We start from the raw sequence: 24,750 nt of genomic DNA, 5'->3' as shown, positions 1-24,750 counted from the left end.
CCATATCTCTATTCATGCATAATAAGATTTTATAATTGACACCATCTTCAGCCAGCTTAGGTGAACACTGGATATGCTATGTCAAATACAAATCCTTGTGTGATCTTAGACATACTCTAGTTTACCACATGACAAACAGATATTCCAAATGATTACTAATTCGTTCAAATTACATTCCTGAACCTTTAGACAAGCTTTAGGTTTTTATATAGGTTTTAGGCTTTTAGATTCACTCATAAAAAAGAAAAAAAAAAAAAACTCCTCGTTAAAAGTTCAAAGTGGCAAAAACTACAGACAACAGTTCAGTTAAATTATGTCCAGAATTGAAGAAAACTCAAATGAAAGATAATTTTAACCATAAACAGATAAACTTTTAATTCTAATTCTACTGTCATTACCAATTAGAGCACTGTGTTGAAACTAAAAATGCTTCCATATTATCATCATGTCATCCTGTAGTGAATGATTCCACAGGGAATTATTTGGTTTGGACCCTTAGGATGCATTTTTATCTAAGAAAGATTTAACAATGATCAACTGTATCCAGGCAACTCAGTATCTCAATGATTGGAAAATAAGGTTAACGTTGAGAAATTTTCATGGTACTGTTGTTCCACTCACAAACCTGACATTGTTACAGTTTTCCAGCAGGAGTACATGCTTTAAATGGTTCCTCTGTAGAATACTTCCCTTGCCATAGTTATAAATTAGGTTACAATCAGAAATCTGTTGAACATTAACTATTGTAACGGACTCTACTGAAAAGATTAGTCCTGATCCAAAAACATTTTTCAAGCTCTTAGTCAAAAGTTATTTTAGGTAAGATGACTACCGTGGACTCTGATCTACACAATGAAGTGTGTTAACAGCAGCTCCTGATACCCCAGGGTAAACATAGGTGGTACTGTAGAAACTACAAGGTTAAAACACGGAGAGACTTCTTACAGGTCAACCTTTACTTGATGCTCATTTCTTTCTTTGATTTTAAATGGCCTTGTTATGAATTACCATAGTAATCATGTATTGCAGTCTCTTAATGTCTGCATGCAACCACTCAGTGCACCAAATGTCTCACTTCCGTAAGAGTAACAAGAAAACAGACCATTCAACTGAACTTACATCTCTCTATAGTAACAGAAAGAGGAGCAAAGGCTCTGGGTTTACTGTTTCTCCAAATTGACAAGACTGACCAAAAAAGGAAACTAAATAAACAGGAGTTCATTAGCCTGATGCTGTCCTTGTACTTTAAGTTTGCATTGTCATACAATGCAAAATTAAGTGTACTCTAAGTCAAAATCAACCGATGGAGAAATGTGTTTGAACATAATTCACAAAAACAGGTCTACTTCTTAAACATATCTTTGGAAAGAAAGGTTTAATATTAGAGTGGGTGGTATTAAAAAGTCATTACAAATTCCTCCAAACATTCCCCTAGGTTAAAGTGGAGCTCTGCTGTCACATGCAACACACGTTTTGTAACTGAGGAGGTGTGTTACTTATTGATGTACAAAGGCCACCTCCACCGTAAGCAAGGCACATTTACTACTCACCTCTTCTTTTTTGTTTTCAAGATTACACTTAAGTTCCAGAATTTCATTTCCTTTTTCTCTTCCTAGAGCCAACAGCTCATCAGTTTTGGTTTTCAACTCTGTGTTCAGCCATGAATTTTGATTGTGTAGCAATTCCTTTTCTTGTTCTAAGCGTTTTTCTCGATACTAAAAAGAAAATTTTAAAATAATATTTAACTATTTTTAAATAAATGTAGCTCAGGGATACATGATCTTTTATTTCAGAGTAGAAATTAGACTGTTAAGGTAACACAAAATACAGTAACAAGTAGATCCTTAGGCATTTCAGTCTGCATTTATTGGGAACCAATATTACTTGCCTTCACAGCAACATCAGAAGCTTGAAGTTCATCCAGCTTTAACTGAAGTTCACCCTTCGTCGTATTGCTTTCTTTAAGTTTTTCATTTAGACGTTTAACATCCTCTAGAAAGGAGGATGAGAGTGAGCATTTGAAAATAATGAGGAGCTAACACTCACAGAAACTAAGTAACAAAATATGTTATTAGAAACAAACCTTTAACACAAAGTAAGTGCTTTTCAACTCCCTGTTTTAGCTTGCTTCTGTCATAATTACAAACTAAATTTCTATTTAAAATCTTTGTATTTTATTATAACCATTTAAGTTAAAAGGTTATAATATAAAAATTGTCCATTAAAAATGTAATCATTTAATATTTTTCTGTTCTCCAATAACCGTGTTTTTATGAAACTAATTCATTTAATCCTAATTACCACCAGCCAGGTAATCAACACAATCAGCAAACATTCCAATGTCACTCTCTTCTAAAAAATCAAATTCCAAGCTGTGTATTACTATACAACATAAACATGTGAACATTTTCCTATTTACAGAAATTAAATTTTTAAAAAAGCCCAAAGACAAGTATCACTAACTATTTAAAACTCATTTTTGACAAATATATCATAGTATGGTGATACATTTTATATTCCTGTCTCCTAAATTCAATATTTTTTCTGTTTAAGACCCTTTTATACCACTGTAATGAACTTTAGTAGTTTTTGTCCAGTGTTCCCCCATATCTCCTTCCTTTTTCTGCAAATAGCCTTCTTCATAGAGAGTCTATGTCTATACTCTGACCTCTGCTAACCTTCTCGTGGCTTCTTTTCACTGTCCAGTGAATTTAACTACACTTGCTCCCACTTATGAACTCACTGCAACATGAACATGTGTTACCTGGGCCACACTTGCAAGACACTGAGCCCGCCAATCCCATCTCGGAAGGGTGTGGGGTCCACAATGCTTACCTATCCCGGAAGTACTGACAGTGGTTGCTGAGGGAGGGTGTTTTTTTCAGTGTGCAGTCAGGTAAGCTTCCCATTCTCTAGTTTGATTTATTCTTTTATTTATTTTTAAGACAGGGTTTCTCTATGTAGCCCAGGCTACCCTAAAGCTATATAAAATAGGCTGGCCTTGAACTCAGATCTGCCTGTCACCGAATCCTGAGTACTGGGATTAAAAGGCAGGTGACGTGATACCTGGCCAACATCTTAATAATGGCTAGCGATATGTATACGGAAGGAACAACAGTATTTTTAAACCGAACTTCCACACTAAAGAAACAGAACAAAGAAATATAACATCAGAAGCAACTCCTAGCACCAACAATAACAAAGAATGCAGTTAAAGGCACAGTTATTTTTTTCATACCTGTTAAATATTCAACTTCCTGAGATAACCTCTCATTGGTTCTGATTAAATCTCTTTTTTCAGCTTCTAACTCTTCCTTTGCTCTTGTAAACTGGCTCTGTCATATCAAGAAACACCAAGTTCAAGAATGTAAGTTAAACAATCAATACAGGTACTTGAATCATCAATTCAACTAACATTAGCAGTTACTTAAAAAATGCTTTCTTTCCTTATAACTTGGGTATCAACAAACTAAAAAATACTTTTAATCGTAACACCTCTATTTCTGAGTTTTAAATTAATTTTCCCTAGGCTTATGAATGCATGTCACTCATTACACCGAAGTGCCCCAATTATTTACATAGCCTTTATATTTGGCTATGTAATAGATAATTTGCATGTCTTCAAAAACCAATTGTGGGAACTATCACACATTTGTGTTTGGGTTCAAATTACTTCTTGAGAGTTTCCTTACGAGGCTTTTAGAGTCATAAGCAACGATACCAACCAGTTAACCAACAACTAAGCATTTAGAACAAGCTGGGTGTAACATGTCAACACATGGAAGTGAAACACAATTATCTTACTATTGCTTTAACCTGCATTTTCCTGTTACTACAAACATTTTATGCTTTCATTACTTATAATATACTTCCTTTGCATGTATTTTTCTTGTAGCAGTTTCCTTATCACCTGAAAGAAGTCATCTATTATAAACAGACTTAATGGCTCATATGCATATTTTTATGTAAAGAATGTTAAACTTCAAATGTGAAGTTTTACATTTTCTATTACAAGCTGAGCAACATTAATGTACCTACCAATCATTTACACATATTTCTTTTGCCTCTATTTCCAACAGTTTTTAAAAAGATTTATTTACTTTTAGAAAGAGACCCTAACTCAAAAAGTTTAAGACCACCCTTAGAACAAAAGGAGAGCCAGAGCCATGGCTCAGGGACCAAAGGCCATGTTGCTAATTCTTGATTGGTCTCTATTCACTGAGGTAATGTTTCAACTGAACCTAGAGCTCACCAAGACAGCGAGTCCATGTTGTCTTTATAGTCTACTACAGGCAATCACTTAGTACTTCTGCCCTGAAATTACAAAATGGCAGCCATACCCACCAAGCACTTGTGAGTTCTAGGATTCAACCTACGGTTCTCAAGCCTGATGCATGTGATTTAGTGCTGAGCCATCTGCACAGACCCACTCTAAGTCCTTAAAATGCTTTCACACTTAGAAACCGCTTTTAAATAAAACTGTTTATATATAAAGTGTATAACATATATAGATAAAACCATACCAAATCATCATTATAGTTAAGTGAATAAATCTCATTTGTTTTATCAGAGTGGCTAAAAAAATCCATTTCACCAAGTTATAACACAATACAGTGTTATTAACTAGAACCCTCTATACATTTGTGAGACTTTTTCATTCTACATATTTGTTCCTTCAACCTGCATTTCCTTCACCCCGCCAATCAGCTTGATCTGTTTCCAAATACCTGACTGATTTCTTTGATGACTTTCGATAAGCCACATCATTTCTCTGTGTATGGCTTATTCAGATGTTCTCTATATTTGCCCATTTTGTGGCACATAACATTTTTTTGAGACCAAATATTATACTGTGTGTAAACATAAGCAGATTTTCTTTATCCAGCTGTCTATGACTAACTACAGGTTGTTTTCAAACTTTTGGCTACTTTGATCCATGCAGCAATGAACATAGATGAGTATGCCTACTTTTACAATGTAAAGATTCCTCTGAATATTATACCCAGAAGAAGGACTGCTAGGTTATTCTATATTTAGTTTATGAGCCTCTATATTGTTTTTCACATTGGTTGTATCAAGCTACACATAAATCAGCAATGTACAATCAGCAAGAAATAAGAACCATTCCCTTTTCTCTGTATTCCCGCAACAACATATCTTTGATAATAACCATGTGTTATCACCAAACTGTGTGTTCATGCATTTTTCTTACTTCTTTTACAATTAACAAATGAGACCTTTTCATATACCTGCTCATTACTGTCTTCTTTGAAAATAAGTCTTTTGTCCATTTTCAAAGAAAATTACTTATTTCTATTACTACTTCTTTATAAAACTTGGGTAATATATATGCCTTTGTCAGAGAAGTGGCTTACAGATATTCCCCTGCCCCCTATTCCTGGTAGCTACTGTTTAGCTTTATTTCCTTTGTAGCACACAGGGTCTTCCGTTTGCTATGGTCATAATTAATTTTGTTCTTATGGCTTAAACATTTGGTGTGATTTCTAAAGAGACCATTGTCAAATTCAAAGGCTGACAGTTTTGGCTCTGTTGTCTTCCAGTTTTATAGTTCCAAGAAAAATAAATAAATAAATAAATAAATAACCAAAACCAAACCTACTACCACCAAACCAATTTCCTGTTATGGTACTCCATATTCATTCTGTTGTATTTTGTGTTTCTAAGCAACATTATCATTCATTAGAACAACAATTTTCATATTTTGTTCTCTAGTGTCCTTGTATATTAACTTCTAAATATACCTAAAACGTTTTCACAAACGTGACTATTTACTTATTTTCAATAGAAACCAGCTGCTTCACAAATGGCCATCTAAGGACCATAGTTTGGGTTCTAGTCTGTGGTATTATTGCTAAATGATATTATTAACATCATAAGGGCTTTTTTAGGTCACCGAGGGTGTGCCTTTAAAGAAAAAAGTGGGTCACCAGACCCTCTGCTACCTATTCTTTGCATCCTATTCTGTGGTGAAGTTTCCTCCACCAATCTCCCTAACATGTTATGTGGCTTGCCATTGGCCCAAAACAACACAGCAAACTGATCTTGGGCAGAAACCTGTAAAATTGTCAATGAAAATAGACCTCTATATTTATATAACTAAGTAAGTATGTTGTATGTTTTATCCCAGTGTCTAACAGAAAGCTGACCTACAGGGCCGTTAAACACCTAGTTCTCCCCCAATTTTGTTTTGTTAAATTGTATCTATTCGTGTGTCCACAGTTCTTCTGGATTAGACTTCACTCTGTTGCTGTTTCATCAAATCTAGAATGTGTATCAGGACCTTGCATTAAAGCCTATATTAATTTGCAAACCCACTTCACCCAAGAACATGCTGTTATTTTTCCATATATAAATACGTATTTTAAGTTTTCTGAAAACAGTTTTCTTTTAATACCGAGGCAAACAAAACAAAACCCAAACAAGAACAAATTAAAATTTTTAAAGGGCTCAAAACACTGTATATTCCTTACAAATTAATTTACTGAAATATTTTGGGTATATTATGCTCCTATAAGGAATCTGAAAGCATGTTTTTCTTACATAGTTTTGAAAAACAAATCTGAGTCTTAAATCAAATGTAATTTTAAAAGTACAGTCCTATATGGTTAAAGACTGGGTATCACTCTTCTATTAAAACAACATAGTAGCAACCCTTTCTATCACATTTAATCTGTTATTCTTATCACGGCTCTAAAGAAACAGGCAGCAATGTAGAGTGACCCAGCTCCCAAGTATATCAAAATACCATGAATGCTGGGTTACTGTTGGAATTCAATAGATAAATAAAAAACAACTCAAAGTGTATGTATGCACACATTTCTATGTATTTGTTGGCAGTTTCATGAGAACGTTTAACCTTCTGTTGACTAGTACTGAGCTACTGGAAAGCCTTTACCTGAATGCCCAGATTACGGTCTTGAGCAGTTTCCAGTTCTTTGGTTTTTTCAGTTAACACTTTTACTTGGTTATCTAGACAAAAGGGATGTAATGGACACAGATATGTTAATTTAAAATTTGTACTTTTACCCAACTACTACCATCACACATTTTTAAAATGAAGAACTGGAGTCCATACTGATTTATGACCATATTCCAAATGTGCAAATACATTCTGATCTTACTATATTACAGACTAAAAGGTTTAAGTATGCTACAATCACATGTAAATAGTTTGTTCCCAATTTGTAGCAAAATTAGCAATGCCAATTTTTAAATTCCATTTTCTAGGTAAATTTATATAAAATAAAGCAAGCAGGCCAGGACCAATAAATATAATGTAATTTGACCTACATAAAATGCATTCAGTATATATTATAATAAATATCTGTAGTTCCATGTTTTTTATCACTAAGAATCATGCCTTTCACATAGAAAAAAAAGTTTGTGCTCTGTCTTATATTCATGATACATTTGTCTTCCCATATATAAGTCTAGTCATTAGAATATATAGTTATATAAAAAAATACACATTTGAAAATTTCTTTCATGAAAGCATCTAAAGCCAGGCATAGATGTTCACACTTATAATCCCAGCACTTGGAAGGCAGGGTAGATACAAGGATAGCTACAGCTAGAAGGAGTTTGGGTTCCTCAGGTCTATCTAGTAAGACCTTTCTTCAAAGAGGAAACAAGCAAACCCTACATCATGTATAGGCAATTTAAAAATTATGTGCAATGTGTGCCTGTGTTAAGTAGAAGCCATTTGCGTACAGGTGCCCAAGGGAATCAGAAGGCTTTAGATGCCTAGGAGCTAGAATTTTAGAAGGGCTTGAGCTTGTCAGTTACTTGATGTAGGAACTGGGAACTGAACTTGGGTCATGTAGAACACCAAGTGCTCTTAATTACTTGAGCCATCTCCCTAGTTCCTACGAACAGGTAATTTAACAGGATTTTAAAAACTGTATCATGCTGGGCAGTGCTGGCGCACACCTTTAATCCCAGCACTTGGGAGGCAGAGGCAGGCGGATTTCTGAGTTTGAGGCCAGCCTGGTCTACAGAGTGAGTTCCAGGACAGCCAGAGCTATACAGAGAAACTCTGTCTCGAAAAAACCAAAAAAACCCAAAAAAACAACCCCGCCCTCCCCCAAAAATAAAAACTGTATCATTATAAAAGGAAAAAAACAAAACAAAAAAACCAACCCATTACTCTATATTTTCTATTTTGTTTTACTTACCATTTTCTATAATTGTGTACACAAATACACATACTTCAAGTACAATTGTCCACCCTAGGAAGGAACTCCTTTTTGTCTACATTCATCTTTATTTTCACAAATACCTCACAAAAGAAGTAATCAGAGACATCCTCGTGATACTCTTTAGCACCATTTCTGGGCAAGCCTTATCATGCTTTGTTGGAGAAGTACAGTTCAGGCTGTGCACCACAGACGCCTGTGTCTACAGAGCTTTCTTTAAATGGTAGTGCATCCAAAGTAGCTGCAGGAATTATACACCAAACAGCTAGAGAAAAGCTCACGTTTATTTATGATCATGAGCTTCTTGTGTTCCTTTTTGATGAAATCAAATCAAACAAAAATTTTAGGTGGGCTGTGGTGGCGCCCGCCTTTAATCCCAGCATTTGGGAGGCAGAGGCAGGTGGATTTCTGAGTTCGAGGCCAGCCTGGTCTACAAAGTGAGTTCCAGGATAGCCAGCCAGGGCTATACAGAGAAACCCTGTCTTAGAAAAAAACAAAACAAAAAACTTAAGCTACATTTAATTGAAAAGCCTTTCAACCCTTAAGTTTTCTTCTGTCCTCCTCTGAAAGTCACAGGCTTCACCTAAACCCTTCCTAAGGAACCAGGCTTCATAGGAGAAACGCTGGACTCACAGAAGCTGTCACAAGGTATCATGAAATCAGTAGGTTTTACATTTTTAATATGAAAACAAATCACTATTTAAACCTTCAAGTACACATTTAAGCTACTTCAATCACTCTCAATAGTACCTTTGATGTGTAAAGCTACGTAAACACACGTGCTTCCAACTACTTTTATCCTTTTTACAAAAGCCATCTACATATGGCACGTGTGGCAAGAACACTTTTATTATTAGTCAGAATTAGAAACCAGGTCTGCAGACTGTGACAGCCTATGTCCTTACCACGCCTTTACTAATGGGAACACAAACTGCAACTGCTCGGACAAGGCCTCTGAGCATTTCCCACACTGTAAGTAGCTGCTCACAGAGAATGACGTGAGGGAGAGGACATTGAGAAGGCACAGGTCTGAATGCCTTTAGTCAGAGGGTAGGGAAGGAAAGCTTAGGCTCTCTCAGAGAGAGCACTGTGTTCTTTTAAGGTTCCGGTGAGGAAGGAGTGAGCAGGAGGTATAGGCCCAAGGTCTGTCGACACCATCAATTAGACTAAAACCACTATGTTTAGACTAAAACCACTATGTTTTTTTCTTCTTTTTTTGTGGTTTGGGTTGAGGAAGGCAAGGTTCCAAAGGCATTTAGTATGAGGAAATCATATGATTTACAAGATGTAACAGATATGTTTTCTATTAACAAAAATCTCAATCTTTTGATTTTATCAATGAAGACTAGGGAGCCAGATGCTGGGGTGAAAGTTTGCAAGCTCACAGAGGCAGAGAAGGCACCCAGCTGAAGTTCCAGAACAAATGCTCCTCTCTCAAGATATCACAAAAAAATCCTCCTTCAAACCTAATGTCCCTCCCTTCTACTTCCTGTATGCCTCTCTATCTGACCTGACTTCCTTTTATTCTGTTTTTTTTCTTTTTTCTTTTTTGTTTTTTTTCAAGATAGGGTTTCTCTGTGTAGCCCTGGCTGTCCTGGAACTCAGTCTGTAAACCAGGCTGGCCTTGAACTCAGAAACTTGCCTGCCTCTGCCTCCCAAGTGCTGGAATTAAAGGCGTGTGCCACTACTGCCTGGCTGTTTCTTTTTTTTCTTAATAATCCTACTTTACTTATAATTTACTTCCTGTCAGCTGGTTGCTTGCTCTGCCTGTTTACAATACTCATGCAGAAAGTTTCCCACATTAAAAGTGCGTGCCATGGCTGAGCCACACTAGAACTAAAAACAGGTTTTTCCAGTAAACAACACAATTTTGGAGTCCATAGTGTGATCAGTCTGCCTCTAGGCCTGAAGGCAGGAGAGCTAGGTGATTCTTACCTTGTTTGTATCCCTGCTTAGGGCTTTGCTACCTGGAAAGTCTGTTTCCAGGAGGGGCAGCTCCCTGCAAGTGTGATTTTCAAAGGTGTAGCTGGGCATCCAAGAACAGTTATAAAGATATAATCAAATACTTACTTAGCTTCTCAAGCTCCAGCCTCAAGTTCTGACACTCCCGGGTTTCAGTGACAAGCCTCTCCTGACTCTGTGAGAGCCTCTTCTCTATCTCAAAGTATTGTTGTTCTACAAAAGACAAGTCCACACACTATGAATAACATCATGCACACGTGCCCTTGAAAGCAGTATTAATACCACTGTTTATTTCTTCTAATACTGACTGCAAAACTTAAGATACACTATTGGAAATTTTAATCTTAATAAACAGATTAAAAACTGAAAAGGACTTTCCTGTTATTCTTAACTGGCATATAAAGACAACATTGACTAAAAGAGGGTTCATAAATTAATTTCATCTAGGCAGGCAAGGTTGTATTTTCTCCAGATCTCAGGAGATTATTAAACATTTAAATATAAGTTACCTAATAAATAAAAATACTTAATTAAAAAGTGCATTGTTTTAAAGGGGTTAATGTAAAAATAATTTAAATGATGCCTAAATTTCTGTAAAAATAAACATGCAGACTTCCCACAAAAAGGGACTGCATTTGTCTACTTCATCCCATTATTGGGACATATAAATTACTCAGTATTGACTGTGTGTAAATTAATTAACAGAATACAGTATATTATACAAACTTCTTAAGAGTCACAAAATAACTGGATATTTTTACTTATCAACGTTGCTTGATAACTACACTTTATTGAAGAAAAAAATTAAATTAGGTGGAAATTTCTAATCAATCTACCATACTATAGACCCCATTCCCTCAATTAATGATAAACCAAAACATGTGACAAAAAATTCTGTTTTTTCTTTCTTTTTTTTTTCGAGACAGGGTTTCTCTGTGTAGCCCTGGCTGTCCTGGAACTCACTCTGTAGACCAGGCTGGCCTTGAACTCAGAAATACGACTGCCTCTGCCTCCCAAGTGCTAGGATTAAAGGCGTGCGCCGCCACCACCGCCCGGCTCTGTTTTTTAAATAACTGTTTTCTTTCTCCCAAGAATATTTAAGCTATGTCTCTAATTTCCTTATACAAAAGCAACGACAAGAACGTACAAGCAGATATTTTTATTATATATTTCCTATCAAGTCTCAACGCTCTGGGAGAACCACCATATATTCATTTATCGCATTTCATTGCTCTTTCTAGTACCGTCCTTTTGTATACAAATTCCTCATCGCGACCATCTACTGCATTATTAGATCACAGGGTGCTATACACACTAAAACAAGGCACTAAAGGGGGGAAATGGGTAAAGGCTTATAAATCCAGTTTAAAAACAAACAAACTGGGGGGGGGGCGCTTAACTGTCATTTAAAGTACAGCAAAACAACATTAGATTAGGATTGCATAGTCCTAAAAATCTGGTGCAAACTGGGCCAAATTCTCCAGTTTCTGTCGGTGGGCCCATTGAGGAGTTTCCACAGAAGACTACGCTTAGTAAAAGGAAACCGAGGTAAACGAAGGTGGATTTAGATCGGGGAGGATCCCCCCGCCCCCCGATCTAAACCACACAGCGGGGAGAAGAGAGAAGGCCTCCGCTGCACATGGAGCCTGAGAAGCTGCTACCTGAACACCTCACCAGGGAGAAGAGGGCAGGCGTGCAAAGGAGGTCGGGCCCCAGCTCCAGACCGGAGCGCGAAGAGCGTCTCCACACTTACCACTCTCCACCTTAAATTTCTCGTGCCGCCCCTTCAGGCAGTCGATCTCGGACTGCTGCTCGGCCAGGAACTTCTCAAGTTTGTTCTGCGTCGACTTCGGCAGTTTGTTCAGTTCCGGGCGCTCCAGCACTTGCTGCAACACCGCCGCCATGTCGGCCGGGATCGCGGCAACAGCCGCAGCGGCTGAAGGAGAAGCCAAGGAGCAAGGAGAAGCGCGGAGCCCAGCCGCCGGAGCCGCCCCGTCCGCCGCCTCGCTCGCGGTCTCTCGCGCGCCTGCCCGCCTGAGACTCCCGCGGCGGGACCCTGGGAAAGAGAGTCCCGCGTTAGGTGCAGCCAGAGCCGCGCCGCCGCGCCCTCTCTGCGCACGCAGCCACCGGGAGCTAGGCACGCTGGGAAAGCGAGTTCACAGCAGCCTCGGCCCCAGTTTTTTGGGGATTTCACCGGTTTCCAGCCCCAGAGACTCTTGGGAAATGTAGTGTATTTCTCACCCGCTTACGCGCGCTCAGGCCGCACCTCTCGCCCCACTTCCTTCTTTCTCCCCGCCCCCGGCTCGCCTCCTATGGCTGTGACGAGTGCCCGCGCGGGGGCGCTACATAAGTACGCAGCCACCCTCGTCCTTATCCCGGAGGAGCAAGACGACCTTACCGTCAAAACCCCGGGATGTCATGGGTACTCCTCTGTGGCCACTTCTAGAAGCCGAGCCACCAGAGGTCATGGGTCACGGCAGGGTGTCTCGACAGGCTCTGGGCTACCGCCACGATCTTAACGGTGCCCCGAGAGGGGCGGGGTGCAGGCCTCCCTCGCTTGGGTAGAAGAGCTGCGGAGATGGGTGCGGGACGGCTTGCGTCATCAGTCTGCACCCGTTGGGGCCGCGACCCGCGTTTGGAGTAGGAAGTGTCTCTGCTGTCGCTTTCTGATGAGATCATTGGCTGTGGACGTGGGGACCTGAGTGGCACCTGGCCTTTGAAGGTAGCTACTTGTACCCTAACTCGAGTTCTCTCGCTGACAGAAAGCTCCAGGGATTTATTTGCCACATGTGCACATTCTGAGATCAAGTTAGTCGGCCAAGGAATATGTGTGCACCCGGGCACCACCAGCTTCCTTTTCGGGGAGAAAAGAAAGGATTTAGGGACCATATGGAACAGTCAGTCACTGGTGCACACTCAAGCCCTGTTCGGAGGAGATTAGCTTAGTGTCAAACCTGGTACCTACATGCTTTTGTGGGTGTGAGGTACCGAATGACTTAGTGCGAAATTAAAGTAGTCTGGTTAATATTTTAAACAGAAAAAAAATCAAATTTTGTTGTTTATGTAGTAAGATGACATTGCAGGCAAATGTCTGATGTTGACGTTTTTAATTTTAACATTTTTAGGACAGTTTTATTGAGACACTTGTCATTTTGCCACAGTAACAGAACTATGTCTGTTTCCCGAACACGACTCAGCAATATCAGCGTGTACTTCGTTTCATGGCTGGGTACTTTTCTGGAAGAATTTGTTGCCTTTTGATTGAAAATAAGGAGAGCACATGCCTGTGGTGTCAGCTACAGGGATTAAGAGGTGGGGGGGTTATCATTCCAGGACAGCCTGTGTTAGGAGTCAGGCTCTGTCTTAATGAAGGGGATGGGAGGGATTAAATTAGTAGGAGATTCATAACTGAATTCACAAGCTGAAGAAGAGGACAGGAGATGAGAACAGGAGATGTTCCTGCAATGATTCAATTGAAGGGCTGAGTATCATTGCCACCGCAAGCAAAACAGATTGAGAGAACTTAAATCCCACCTTTCACACTCACTACTTTAGTCATTTGGAGGAGTTATTTAACATTTCTTTTTGATTTCTTTATGTATAAAACGGAGACGACAATAATAGTACTTACCGTGCAGGAATTTGTATTAAATATCAATACATGTGAAGTCCTTAGAAAAATGTCCCGTGTAGAATTGAAGCAATATAGATAATTGTCATTGCAGACTGGTTACCTAAGTGGCTGTTATTAGGAGTTGTCTCATAGCAGCAATCACACATTTGTGCCTTCCCACCTTGCACAATTTGTAGAAAACAGTCGTTTTACAGTCACTATTGGGTAAACAAATTTGAGTCTCTCTCCTCTTAATGAACTAATCAGAAATTCAGCTTCCATATTTTAGAAACAAGAATATCGAAGTTCACCAATAAATTGTCATAGAGAATGCAGCTAAGGAGTAGATCTAAAATAAGAAATTAGATGTGTTGAATGGTATCCTTATTTCCTTATCCCAAGAGTGAGAAGTAACTTTGCTTTCTCATGGCAATTGGTAATTATATTTGTTATTGTTGTTTTGTTTTCTTCCTGTGTCTTTCCAGGCAGGGTTTCACTCTTTAGATCAGATTGTCCCAGAACTCACTATATAGCTTTGGCTGGCCTCCAGCTCAAAGCGCCAAGTCTGTTTCATCCTCAAGGGTACAGCAATTCCAGGCTTGCACCACCATATCTGGCTGGGACTCTTGTTCCTTCTTTTCTTTTCTCAAAAGATTTTTGGATTTATTATCGTTTGGTGTGTATATTTGTGTGAACAAGCTACATGTGTGCAGACTTGAGAAGTGGGAGTCAGATTTCCTGGAGTTGCAGCTAAAGGCATTTGTGCACCTCTGGACTTGGATGCTGGAAACCGAACCCAAGCTCTGTGGAAAAGCAGCATGGGCTGCTAACCGTTAAGCCACCACTCTGGCCCCAAGGGAGTTCTTTCTTTCTTTCTTTTTTTTTTTGACAGGGTTTCTCTGTGTAGCCCTGGCTGTCCTGGAACTCACTCTGTAGACCAGGCTGGCCTCGAACTCAGAAATCCACCTGCCTCTACCTCCCAAGTGCTAGGATTAAAGGCGTGCGCCACCACTGCCTAGCAGCGGGAGTTTTTTCTTATAGCACTGTACTAAGAATTCCAAAGCTGGGAGCTGGAGAGATGGCTCAGCAGTTAAGACCACTGACTGCTCTTTCAGAGGTCCTAAGTTCAATTCCCATCAACCACATGGTTACTCACAACCATCTGTAATGAGATCTGATGCTCTCTTCTGGTGTGTCTGAAGACAGCGACAGTGTACTCACATAAATAAAATAAATTTAAAAAATTAAAAAAAAAAAAGATTTCCAAAGCTGCATTTTAGTTGTACAGAAAAGAATGCCTTATTTTATAAATGATCACTGCAAGAAATAGGAGAGTTTTGGGAATGGGCCACTCTTTTTGTTCTATTGCCTGTCCACCAATGCTAAAACATCAGAAATCGCTTTTCCCCCCAAAATGCTAACTTTTATTTCTTGCAATTTAGGCTGTTGAATTGGCTGTCTATAATGGGAAGAACCTACATTGTAGAAGAGACTGTTGGCCAGTATCTTTCAAGCATCAACCTCCAGGGAAAACCTTTTGTCTCTGGTCTTTTGATAGGACAGGTATGTATATGTCTGCTACTCTGCAGGTTGATAAAAACAAATTACTCATTAGTTTCAATTATATATACGATTTACTAGTAAATTCAAAGTTGTGATGTGGACGGGACAGAATCTTAAATAGTTAACCTAAAGTGGATCTTTGAGTTAACATTTGAAAGAGTAGGAAATCTGGTTGAAACTTGAATAAGTATGATTATTTTTCCCTTTGGTACTTTGAAAGTAACTTGTAATGTCAGAAGGTCACAGTTTAAGCCTTCCTTGACCACATGATTTACATTTTGCTTTCTTTGTGTTTTGGACCGGATACACAGCTCAGCTGGTACTTGCCCAGCATATGTAAATAGCGCTCTAAGTTTCATCCCCCGTGTTACTGGTGGTTGTCAGAGTGGTCAAAGGCAGGATCAGTTCTTTCCAAGTTCTTGGCCTCTTATCCAAATAATTGGAAATAAGGACTCACATTTGCAAACGTGGCAAGATAACTTTGTAAGGAACAAAGCAGGAATCCAGATGCACTGCAGGCCACATGAGGGAGGTAGTGCCCAAATTATGTTTGTGACTTAGTTTTATGGGGTTCAAAAGATGGGCATTCTCGCCTTTAAGAATGCAGGTTGAGTGGTTGTCCATTTTGGTTGTTAGGTTAGATAAAGTCTGATACTCATTTCCCCAATCTACATGTCCTTCCCCATAATCCACCTGATTAATTTAATGCATAGGTATAAGATTTTTTTTTCTGACATGTTCACTTGATGGACAGTTTATCTAACTGCACGTGCTCTTAAAACTATCTTAGGCTCATTGGACATTTCTATTCTTCTTACCAGATATCTTAGGAATACACTTCAATAGAAACTGACTAATGTGGTTCTTACCAAGGACAAGGAAATCTATATTGTTGCTTAGAGATGGAAGAAATATGTAGCTTGGTACAGATAGGGGTCTGAGAGTGAGGCTGCTAGGAGAGAGGTGTTTGTGCATGGTTCCTGCAGGTTACGGGACTAGGCTATAAAGTATATTATAAAAGGGGACAGGTTTGCAATGACCCAAGTGAAATAGTATCTCAGGTAAGCTACCTCCATGCTTGCCTGCCTCACTCAGTATCTGTCAATCCAGGCGTTTTGAGATGTAGCCCACACTGGCTTTGAACTTACCATTCTTATTATAGTGTGAACTACCTTAACCAGCTCCACACTATCTTTATTTCTTCATTTTCTGCATTCTTTCTCTTTCAGCCTGGGCTATAGTGAAACCCAGTTCAAAAACAAAAGATTGATACCAGGGTCTTGTACATGCTAGGTGATCATTGTACCACCTGAGTTACTTCCACCATTCTAAAGACCACTCTAATTTATATTTAGGATATCCAAGTAAATGGCTGCTGTTACATACATCAAAGATAAGCAGCATACATATGAGAGACATGTCCCAAGGCTGTTCACTAAAATCAGTCCCCAAGAATATAGTTTTCATCATGAGTATTAGCAATTTAAATTACTGTAAATACTATTTAGTTTTTGTGTGCCATATGTAATTCTTTCATCAGATGTAACTGTAATGAGCTTTTGCAATTTGTTTTTAAAGTGTTCTTCACAAAAGGATTATGTGATTCTTGCCACTAGAACACCACCCAAAGAGGAACAAAATGACAAAGTCAAACAGCCGAGAGCTAAGTTGGATAATTTGGATGAAGAATGGGCCACAGAACATGCCAGCCAGGTAATATAATCTCATTATAAACAAAAGAAAAAATGTTTCCTGGGTCACAAATCTAGAATTTTAGGAATATTTTTCCTTAAATGGGTGCCAGTGGTTGTACTTAAACAGTTTTAGAGAAGGCTCTGAATATTGAATGGTTCTTAGGACTTTGTTAATTGAATAAGTCAGAGAACATATTCAATCCATCAAGGGCAATACAATGAGAGTAAGTGACACAGACAACACTAGGAAAAGAGCAAGCAGTTGGGCAGGTGGTAGTTGAAACACAGAGTGTGTAGGAAAATGTAATTAAGTACAAGGCTTGTTTATGGGTGGCTATGGAATGCAGTCCTAAGAACTACACTTGGTAGACAAAAGCCCAGTGGTCGGGGTAGGCAGAGTCATGGTTTTTAGGGATGTAGATTTTAAAAAAAGTATATGGATGTGGCCACACATATGTATCTGTCAGGCTCCATTGTATGACCCCACACCTGTGAGTATATGGACAGTACAAATTAGACTCACTGGATTATTTAAAGCAAAACAAAAAAAAAAAGCAAAGGTTTTTTTTAGGATTTCATTGCTGTGAAGACACACTGTGGCCAAGGCAATTCTTATAAAGGAAAACCTTTCATTGGAACTGGCTTACAGTTTCAGAGGTTTAGTCCATTATCGTCATGGTGGGGAGCACGGTAGGTATGGTGCTGGAGGAGGAACTGAGAGTTCTACATCTCGATCCTCAGGAGTCTCTGTGTCACGCCTGGCAGAGCTTGAGCAGGAGACCTCAACGCCTACCCCCACAGTGACACATTTCCTCCAACAAAGCTATGCCTACTTCAGCAAGACCACACTTCCGAATAGTGCCGCTCCCCATGCCTGAGCCAAGCATTCAAACACATGAGTGTATTGGGGCCGTACCTATTCAGACCACCACAACTGGCATGAAGTAGGAAGAGCATAGCGTGTTGGGGCTGGATCTGGGAAAAGTGGGGCATGAATAAAGATACTGCATATAATTCTCAGAGTATTAATAAAAGTATTATATTAAGAAATCCAATAATAAACTTTTATGTCTACTTATTTTAAAAAGGAATAAAGCAATCAATTTGCCAGTAACTTATAAGATAATGTTGGCATAGTATTAATGAAGAGTAGAGTCTGGAGACAGAAGAGAAACTGTATATCTAAAGCAGTAGTCCAAACCAATGAGAGTATGAGCCTAAACTAGGTTCTGAGCTTTGTGTGGGCAGGAATTCTGTTTCTTGTATTTGTGTCAATAATCCAAGAGCCGAGCCCAGCATTTCCATGGTTTATAATATGACTTGTAAAATACTAGATTAAAAATGTCTATCTATAAAAGCTAGTGTAAGTACTCATTACTGAATGTAGAGAAGAACATGTAGTTTTAAAACTAGTCACAATCATGTAAAGGGAAAAAGTAAATAGAGGGCAGATTACTATATGCATATGTAAGATTGTATGATTCTACAGGGCAGTCCTATGGGAGGTGAATGAACAGAACCAGGGAAGACATCTTTAGGTTGACTTTGAAGTTACCGCATTGACTTGAGATGTGGGAGTGTAAAAGAAGTCAATTTAGGCTGAGGAAAAAGCCTGAGGAAAGCATGGAGTTAGAAAGCCTAGGGCCATATGTGGTGAACAGGGACTCCCTTCGAAGGATGCTTGAGTGTTTCAGAGAAAGTGGATCAGCAGTGTCTCTGGACATCACATTGGCCGGATTCTGGGAAGACTAAAATCTCAGTCTAAGGGAAAAGATTTATTTTGCAGACAGTTGGAAGACCATTGAAAAAAATTTCAGAAGCTAACTTTACAAATCTTAGGAAAATGGGTTGGTGCACCTAAACAAATTATCAAATTGTTTCACTTAAAAAGTGATTTTAAGCTATAGAGTTAAGGGTGCTCAGGGAAGGGTTATGCATATGGTATACTCCATCTTTTCAGCTGCCTCTGCCTGGATTGGTCCTGTATGCATAATTTGTCCTGGATAGGTATTTGCTGATGTAAAGCTTACTGTATCAAATAGAAAAGACTGGCATGTTTATGATAGCTAATATTGTCTTTATTTCTAGGTGTCCAGAATGCTCCCTGGAGGACTTGTGGTTCTTGGAATATTTATTATCACAACTTTAGAACTAGCAGATGATTTTCAAAATGCCCTGCGCAGAGTAAGTACAGTGTAGCAAAAACTCTAATGACATCAAAGTTACATATTTCACTTAATTATACGCATATGTATTGGTCTTAAGCATATGCATGTTGGTGTTCCATAATTCTTTATGCTAGAATTATGCTTAAGTAGCTTATTCTATATATTTTCTTGCAGATCTTGTGTATAATTGATCTAAATTAAATATTTTCTAGTCAAAGCTATATATTTTTAAATATTTTTTATGGTTTATTTATTATGCATGTACATATGGTGGGGGGGAAGGCCATGCATCCACCATGGTGACCTTGTGGAGATCAGAGGATGCCAACTTTTCAGGTTCAGTGCTCTCCCATCTCTTCATGGACCCCAGGGGTTGAACTCAGGCTGTCTGGCTTCCATGGCAAATGCCTGCTTAGCCATCATACTGGCCACAAGACAGTTTTTCAGAAGGTGATATCGTAATGTTATATAACGAGTCAGAATGGTTTAACTGTTTTTCTTGTGCAATAGCTTTTTTTTGTAGACCTTCCACTCACTAGGAAGTCATTGCAGTCATATGAGATTCTGCTAGTCACATCTTAAGTTCTGTGATTAATATATAAACAACAACCACACACTTATTCTTTACTCCTGGACGGGGTGGATATCCTGCATCTCTTATAATTTTTGTCTTGCTACTATATAAGAAAATCAGGTAGTGTAATCCAGGAGTAAAAGTCCCAAGCTGTTTTCTCTTAAACTCAAACCTAAAGCAGTCTTCGGAAGCTTTCATCTCTTTACGTGCTCAAGATCCGCACACGCTTTCCTTGTGAGCAAGAGGGACCTTATACCATTCAGAAGCCCAAAACTGGCCGGGGGCCAATTTACACAATGTGCAGCTAGACGCTCAGGTGCTCTGGACACCTCCATGTTTGTAACCTCCGCTTCAGATATTTCACCCTTGTCTTTGAAAGTTTTTGCCTTGAAAGAAAAGGATGTATTTCCTCCCTGTCATGTTTTCAGCCGTTTGTGCTCCTACATTTTAAGTTGCCTGTTCTGATACTCACCGTATTTGACAGTTTGGAGTCTCTGTGCTTATGCTGCTTAGTTTTCTCTCTCAACCTAAAATCGCCTGGGGAGAGGTCTTACTGAAGCGGCGTCTAGATCAGATTGTCCGTGGGCACGGCTGTGCGAGGGGTCTTGCTTGTTAATTGATGTGCAGTCTCGGCCCGTTGTGAGTGGCACGTTCCCAAGGAGGGTTTTCTGTGTGTGTTCTCTCTCTGCTCTCTTCAGACAGACGGTTTTGCCTGCATAATGAGACTCTTTCAATGAAAAATAGAAATAGAAAAGAAAGTGTATCTTGAGAGACACTGCAATAAATATCTTTATAAGATGTATTGTTTATTTTCCACAATTTTGGACATTATGTAATACTTTGTTTCATGAAGCCCTTCCTTTGATGTCAGGAAAGCTGTGGGTCTCCTGATTGGTTAGATGACGACAGTGTTGTAAGAATGCTTAGAATCAGGGCATTCCTGACCCTCTGGCCTCACTCCAAGGCAGTGTTTATAGTTCACATTTCTGATACAAATTACCTAACTATTCTGATTTTTTTTTCTCCTAATTTTTACTACTTTCATGGTTTGTGAAATTTAAATAAAAAATGCCAACTGGGTAACATCTTCATTTTTGTGGTTAAAATACCGTTTATTCCTCTTATAAAATGATGTTTCTTAAAACTCAATTTTTTTGAATCATGTTGTGAAGGCACAAATGGTTAATATATCATGAAATTATCATTGTCTTTTTCCACAGCTTTCATTTTGCAGTGAATTCATGTGTATTTTTCTGTCTTTCAGCTAATATTTTCTATGGAAAAATCTATGAGTAGAAAAAGACTATGGGATGTCACAGAGGACGAGGTCTCAGAACGAGTGACACTTCACATTTGTTCTTCTACAAAAAAGTATCTTTTATTTAGGTGTTTATGGTTAGTGTGTGTAGTTCTGACTGGCAGTACTAGTGTTGTGGATGAGCCCACACCACCCACAGTGTACCCTGCAATGAACAGCTTTTCCTCGCCTCCCCACAAAATCATGTGCTATGTTGATCACATATCCACAGTTCTTTCCTTTTGATTTATTTTAACCATAAGAAGGATGATTTATTTTAATCATTCCTGTGAAAAAAAAGACTATTAAGTTTATCGTGAAAGAGCACATTGTTGCCAGTCAGTGGTGGCCCATGTCTTTAATCAATACTTGGGAGGCAGAGGCAGGCGGATCTCTGTGAGGTTGAGGCTGGGAATGAATTCCAGGACAGCCATGGCCACACAGTGAAACCCTACTTCCAAAAACCAAAAACAACAACAACTACAACAACAAAAGAACCCAAATCCCACATTGTTATGATTAGGGTTGCTGATCATGATATCAATATTAATAATGGCTATTAATCATATGCTGAGTTAGGTAAAATTTGATAGAGAAAGGATTTAGGATTCTGAATTCTTGGTTTGTTTCTTTTTTGTTTGTTTGTTTTTTGTTTTTTTGAGACAGGGTTTCTCAGTGGAGCCCTGGCTGTCCTAGAACTCACTCTGTAGACCAGGCTGGCCTTGAACTCAGAAATCCGCCTGCCTCTGCCTCCCGAGTGCTGGGATTAAAGGCGTGCGCCACCACTGCCCACCCGGCTAGCGTAGAAATTCTTATGCCTTTGTATGTCAAGTGGCTTCCTTAGACTCTGTCCTCTGTAGGTCCCCAGGATAGACAGTCACTAAAGAAGAGACACAGCCCAAGGACCCTCTACATTAGGACTTGGAGAAGACAGTTCAAAAAGAAAACTTTTACTGCAGAAGATGTGTGTTTAATATATTTGACACTTGCCTGGAAAGTATCATAACCCAGTAAATCAGTAAATGTTCTTTATGCGTATAAGAACGGTTGTTCATGGGCTTGACCCCATCTATATAGCACTCTGTTATGCTACGTAGAGCATGTTGGAGCAAGGACCCACAGGGGCTTTCTTTTTATTTAGTATGGTTAGCAATATTTATAAACAGAAGGAAATTTGTGTTTTCTTTGATTTTTTTTTTAAGCATCATAAGTACTATAGTCAGCAATTAATATACATACACAATATATAAACACTTATTTACATAAATGTGTAGTTATATATCAACATATGCCTTTTAAGTAGTGTAATTTATAGACACTTGGATGTAGGTACCATTTTTAGGTTTTGGGTTATATTTTATAATCAAGGTTATTCTTTTGGAGTCATTTATGACCTTAATTAGTAAAGAATATCTTGTCGAACTTACGATGTCCAAGATCCAAAGGTAAGAAAAAACATTCTTGAAAGATGTTTTTCTGTTTTAAAAGTAAAAATTCATCTTTGTATTGAGTTCTACTAATTTCCAGTGCCATCGCTTCTTTTCAATGTGTATGACCACTTGCAGTTGTTTGTTTTGTTTTGTTGATCTCCTGGTTTATATTTGAGAAGCTGGTGGTAAAGGCAACTGAGGAGTCTGTGTAGCTGCAGTGTGTAGTCAGCCAGATCCCAGGGTGATACAAAAACCAGGCCAGCATTTGCTTAAAAGCAGTGTGAAAATAAATGAGCATGGAGAGCACAGCCATCTGAGGGCGGGCAGCTCAGTGAGCGCTTGCTGCAGGCAGCATCTTTACAGTGGACTGTAGAGGCCAGCAGGGAAGCTGCTCCCTAGAGCACTGGTTAGGATTCTCCACAGCTTTCTGATCCTTTTTCTGCCTACCCACGGAGGTTGCCAGGCTGTCGAGCTTGTATGAAAGTAAGAAAATTAATGCATGATCACTTTTTTACTTCTGTTTCCCTGAAGTCAGGGAATTTGGTCAACAGTTCAGGATTTTAGCTTGTCTGGGTTATTGATTTTATACTTTATATTATTTTCTTAATGCATGTGTTTTATCTAAGCCATATCATGTTTTGTTTTTCCACCTCTCCTGATAAAGAGTTCAGCAAGACCCGCAGATTGGAAGTATCAGAGTAGAGTGTCTGCCTCATGGCTGTCTCTAGACTGTACTGTTCACGTTAACATTCACATCCCACTGTCGGCTACTTCTGTCAGTTACACTCTGGAAAAAAACACAAAGGTATCAACATAAAATATGTTTTCTTCAGTGATGGCTGAGTGGGCCCTCTGCTGTTAATATGGTTGTGACATTTAGAATCCTCAGATCTGTACTCTATTTTAAATGATTGTTGTTATATGCATAAAGAACTTGTTACTCTGGTTGGATTAGGAAAATTTTGAGCATAAATAATGTCATAATACTAGTATATTTAGCATAGCAGGAACTTAATAAGTATTTATTAGCATATGTAGAGTTGAATTATGTCCATAGATCTAATGATGACCTTCTGTTGACCCTGATTCGTTTTGCCTTTCTGATTGCATTCCTTTTTCTTCATTGCTGTTTTGTTTGTATCTAATTTTTCTTTAATACTGCTTGATGATACACAGGCTCATATTTCTATGTGTTAAGAGATCAAACTCACTGTTGGATTTTATTTCTGTGCTTTGTAAAATTCAAAGACTTTTGAATTTGTGGTGTACATTTTGGGAAAAAAATCAGAAAACTTATTAAATATGGATAAAGTGCTAAAAGATTAGGACTGTGTTTTAATTTATGATACTGGATTTAGACATTGTATTATTGACCCTTGGACATTTTGAAGATTTCAGTGTAGTAGGTGGAGAGTAATACAGTCTAGGAGGCTTGCTTAGGATAACTTTACATCTGAAAGATCTGTGTTGTTTTTAAGAGTGGACTTACACGCTGGGCCAAGCAAATAGAAAATGGTGTTTATCTGATTAATGGACAAGTTAAAGGCAACGATTGTGACTTATTAGAAGGACAGGTGAGTTAAGGAAAAAAAAATTGTCTTATTTATGACATAATTTTTTAAGGAAAAATAAATTTATCTTTAGTCCTTGTTTTCATTAAAATTAGTCTCGCTTACTCATTTCTAGGATCCTTTGTTTTTCAATTTATTTACTTTTATGCAGGGTCTCTATTTAGCTCTGGCCTCGGACTCACAAAGGTGTGCTTGCCTCTGCCTCGTGAGTCCTGGGATTACAGACGAGCACCACCATCCTGAGCTCTAGTATCTTTTAAAGTAAAGGGCAAATGTTTTTCTCAGAAAGTGGTAGGAAGAGGCTACTTTTGGTTTACTTAAGATACTGAATCCTGGGATTGGAAATGTCATCAGCACCTAACGTCTATCTAATCTCCAAATTTTAAAAGCTTATTGAAAACTAAATAGCTTGTGTTCTACCATCTGTAGTTCTGTGTGGAAGGCTCTACAAGGGTCTCTCAAATACCTTTGGCCTAAATGAAGGTAATCGTTCCTGTAAAGCAGGGATCTGCAAACTGGAAAGGACGAATGCTAACTGCTTCAGGGCTAGAAGACAGGTTGCTGTTGCGCAGCTGTTCACCTGTGCTGTGGTCCCATTAAGTACCCTTAGGTAAAAGAGAATGGTCTCGGCTGTGCCAGTAAATCTTTATTTACAGAGAAAG

At 38.7% G+C, this 24,750-nt stretch overlaps 2 protein-coding genes across 5 annotated transcripts in view; one reads left to right on the top strand and one right to left on the bottom strand.

Annotated features, from left to right (window-relative positions):
• Tpr (translocated promoter region, nuclear basket protein) overlaps window positions 1-12,788 on the bottom strand; it is a 57,134-nt gene extending 44,346 nt beyond the window's left edge. The window contains exons 1-7 of one of the 2 annotated variants that reach the window (XM_006529065.3): window positions 12,577-12,788; window positions 11,932-12,234; window positions 10,287-10,391; window positions 6,917-6,990; window positions 3,239-3,335; window positions 1,889-1,992; window positions 1,551-1,715 (exon numbers count right to left, since the gene is read on the bottom strand). In XM_006529065.3, the coding sequence (XP_006529128.1) occupies window positions 1,551-1,715; window positions 1,889-1,992; window positions 3,239-3,335; window positions 6,917-6,990; window positions 10,287-10,391; window positions 11,932-12,234; window positions 12,577-12,646 (918 nt within the window). In that variant the 5' untranslated portion in view covers window positions 12,647-12,788. The remainder of the gene's footprint in view (window positions 1-1,550; window positions 1,716-1,888; window positions 1,993-3,238; window positions 3,336-6,916; window positions 6,991-10,286; window positions 10,392-11,931; window positions 12,235-12,576) is intronic. The other variant, NM_133780.3, reaches the window with a different exon arrangement.
• Odr4 (odr4 GPCR localization factor homolog) overlaps window positions 12,510-24,750 on the top strand; it is a 31,776-nt gene continuing 19,535 nt past the window's right edge. Inside the window, exons 1-8 of one of the 3 annotated variants that reach the window (NM_001357579.1) lie at window positions 12,510-12,900; window positions 15,234-15,354; window positions 16,971-17,067; window positions 19,137-19,232; window positions 21,055-21,161; window positions 22,496-22,532; window positions 23,182-23,322; window positions 23,996-24,091. In NM_001357579.1, coding sequence (NP_001344508.1) covers window positions 19,146-19,232; window positions 21,055-21,161; window positions 22,496-22,532; window positions 23,182-23,322; window positions 23,996-24,091 — 468 coding nt within the window. In that variant the 5' untranslated portion in view covers window positions 12,510-12,900; window positions 15,234-15,354; window positions 16,971-17,067; window positions 19,137-19,145. Of the gene's footprint in view, window positions 12,901-15,233; window positions 15,355-16,932; window positions 17,068-19,136; window positions 19,233-21,054; window positions 21,162-22,495; window positions 22,533-23,181; window positions 23,323-23,995; window positions 24,092-24,750 lie in introns of all 3 variants that reach the window. The other 2 variants (NM_145511.2, NM_001077237.1) reach the window with 2 other exon arrangements.

This window comes from Mus musculus, chromosome 1 (assembly GCF_000001635.26).
Source record: "Mus musculus strain C57BL/6J chromosome 1, GRCm38.p6 C57BL/6J".
Taxonomy (NCBI): Eukaryota; Metazoa; Chordata; class Mammalia; order Rodentia; family Muridae; genus Mus; species Mus musculus.
Note: the sequence above shows the minus strand (reverse complement) of the source record. Positions and strands in the feature narration are given on the sequence as shown.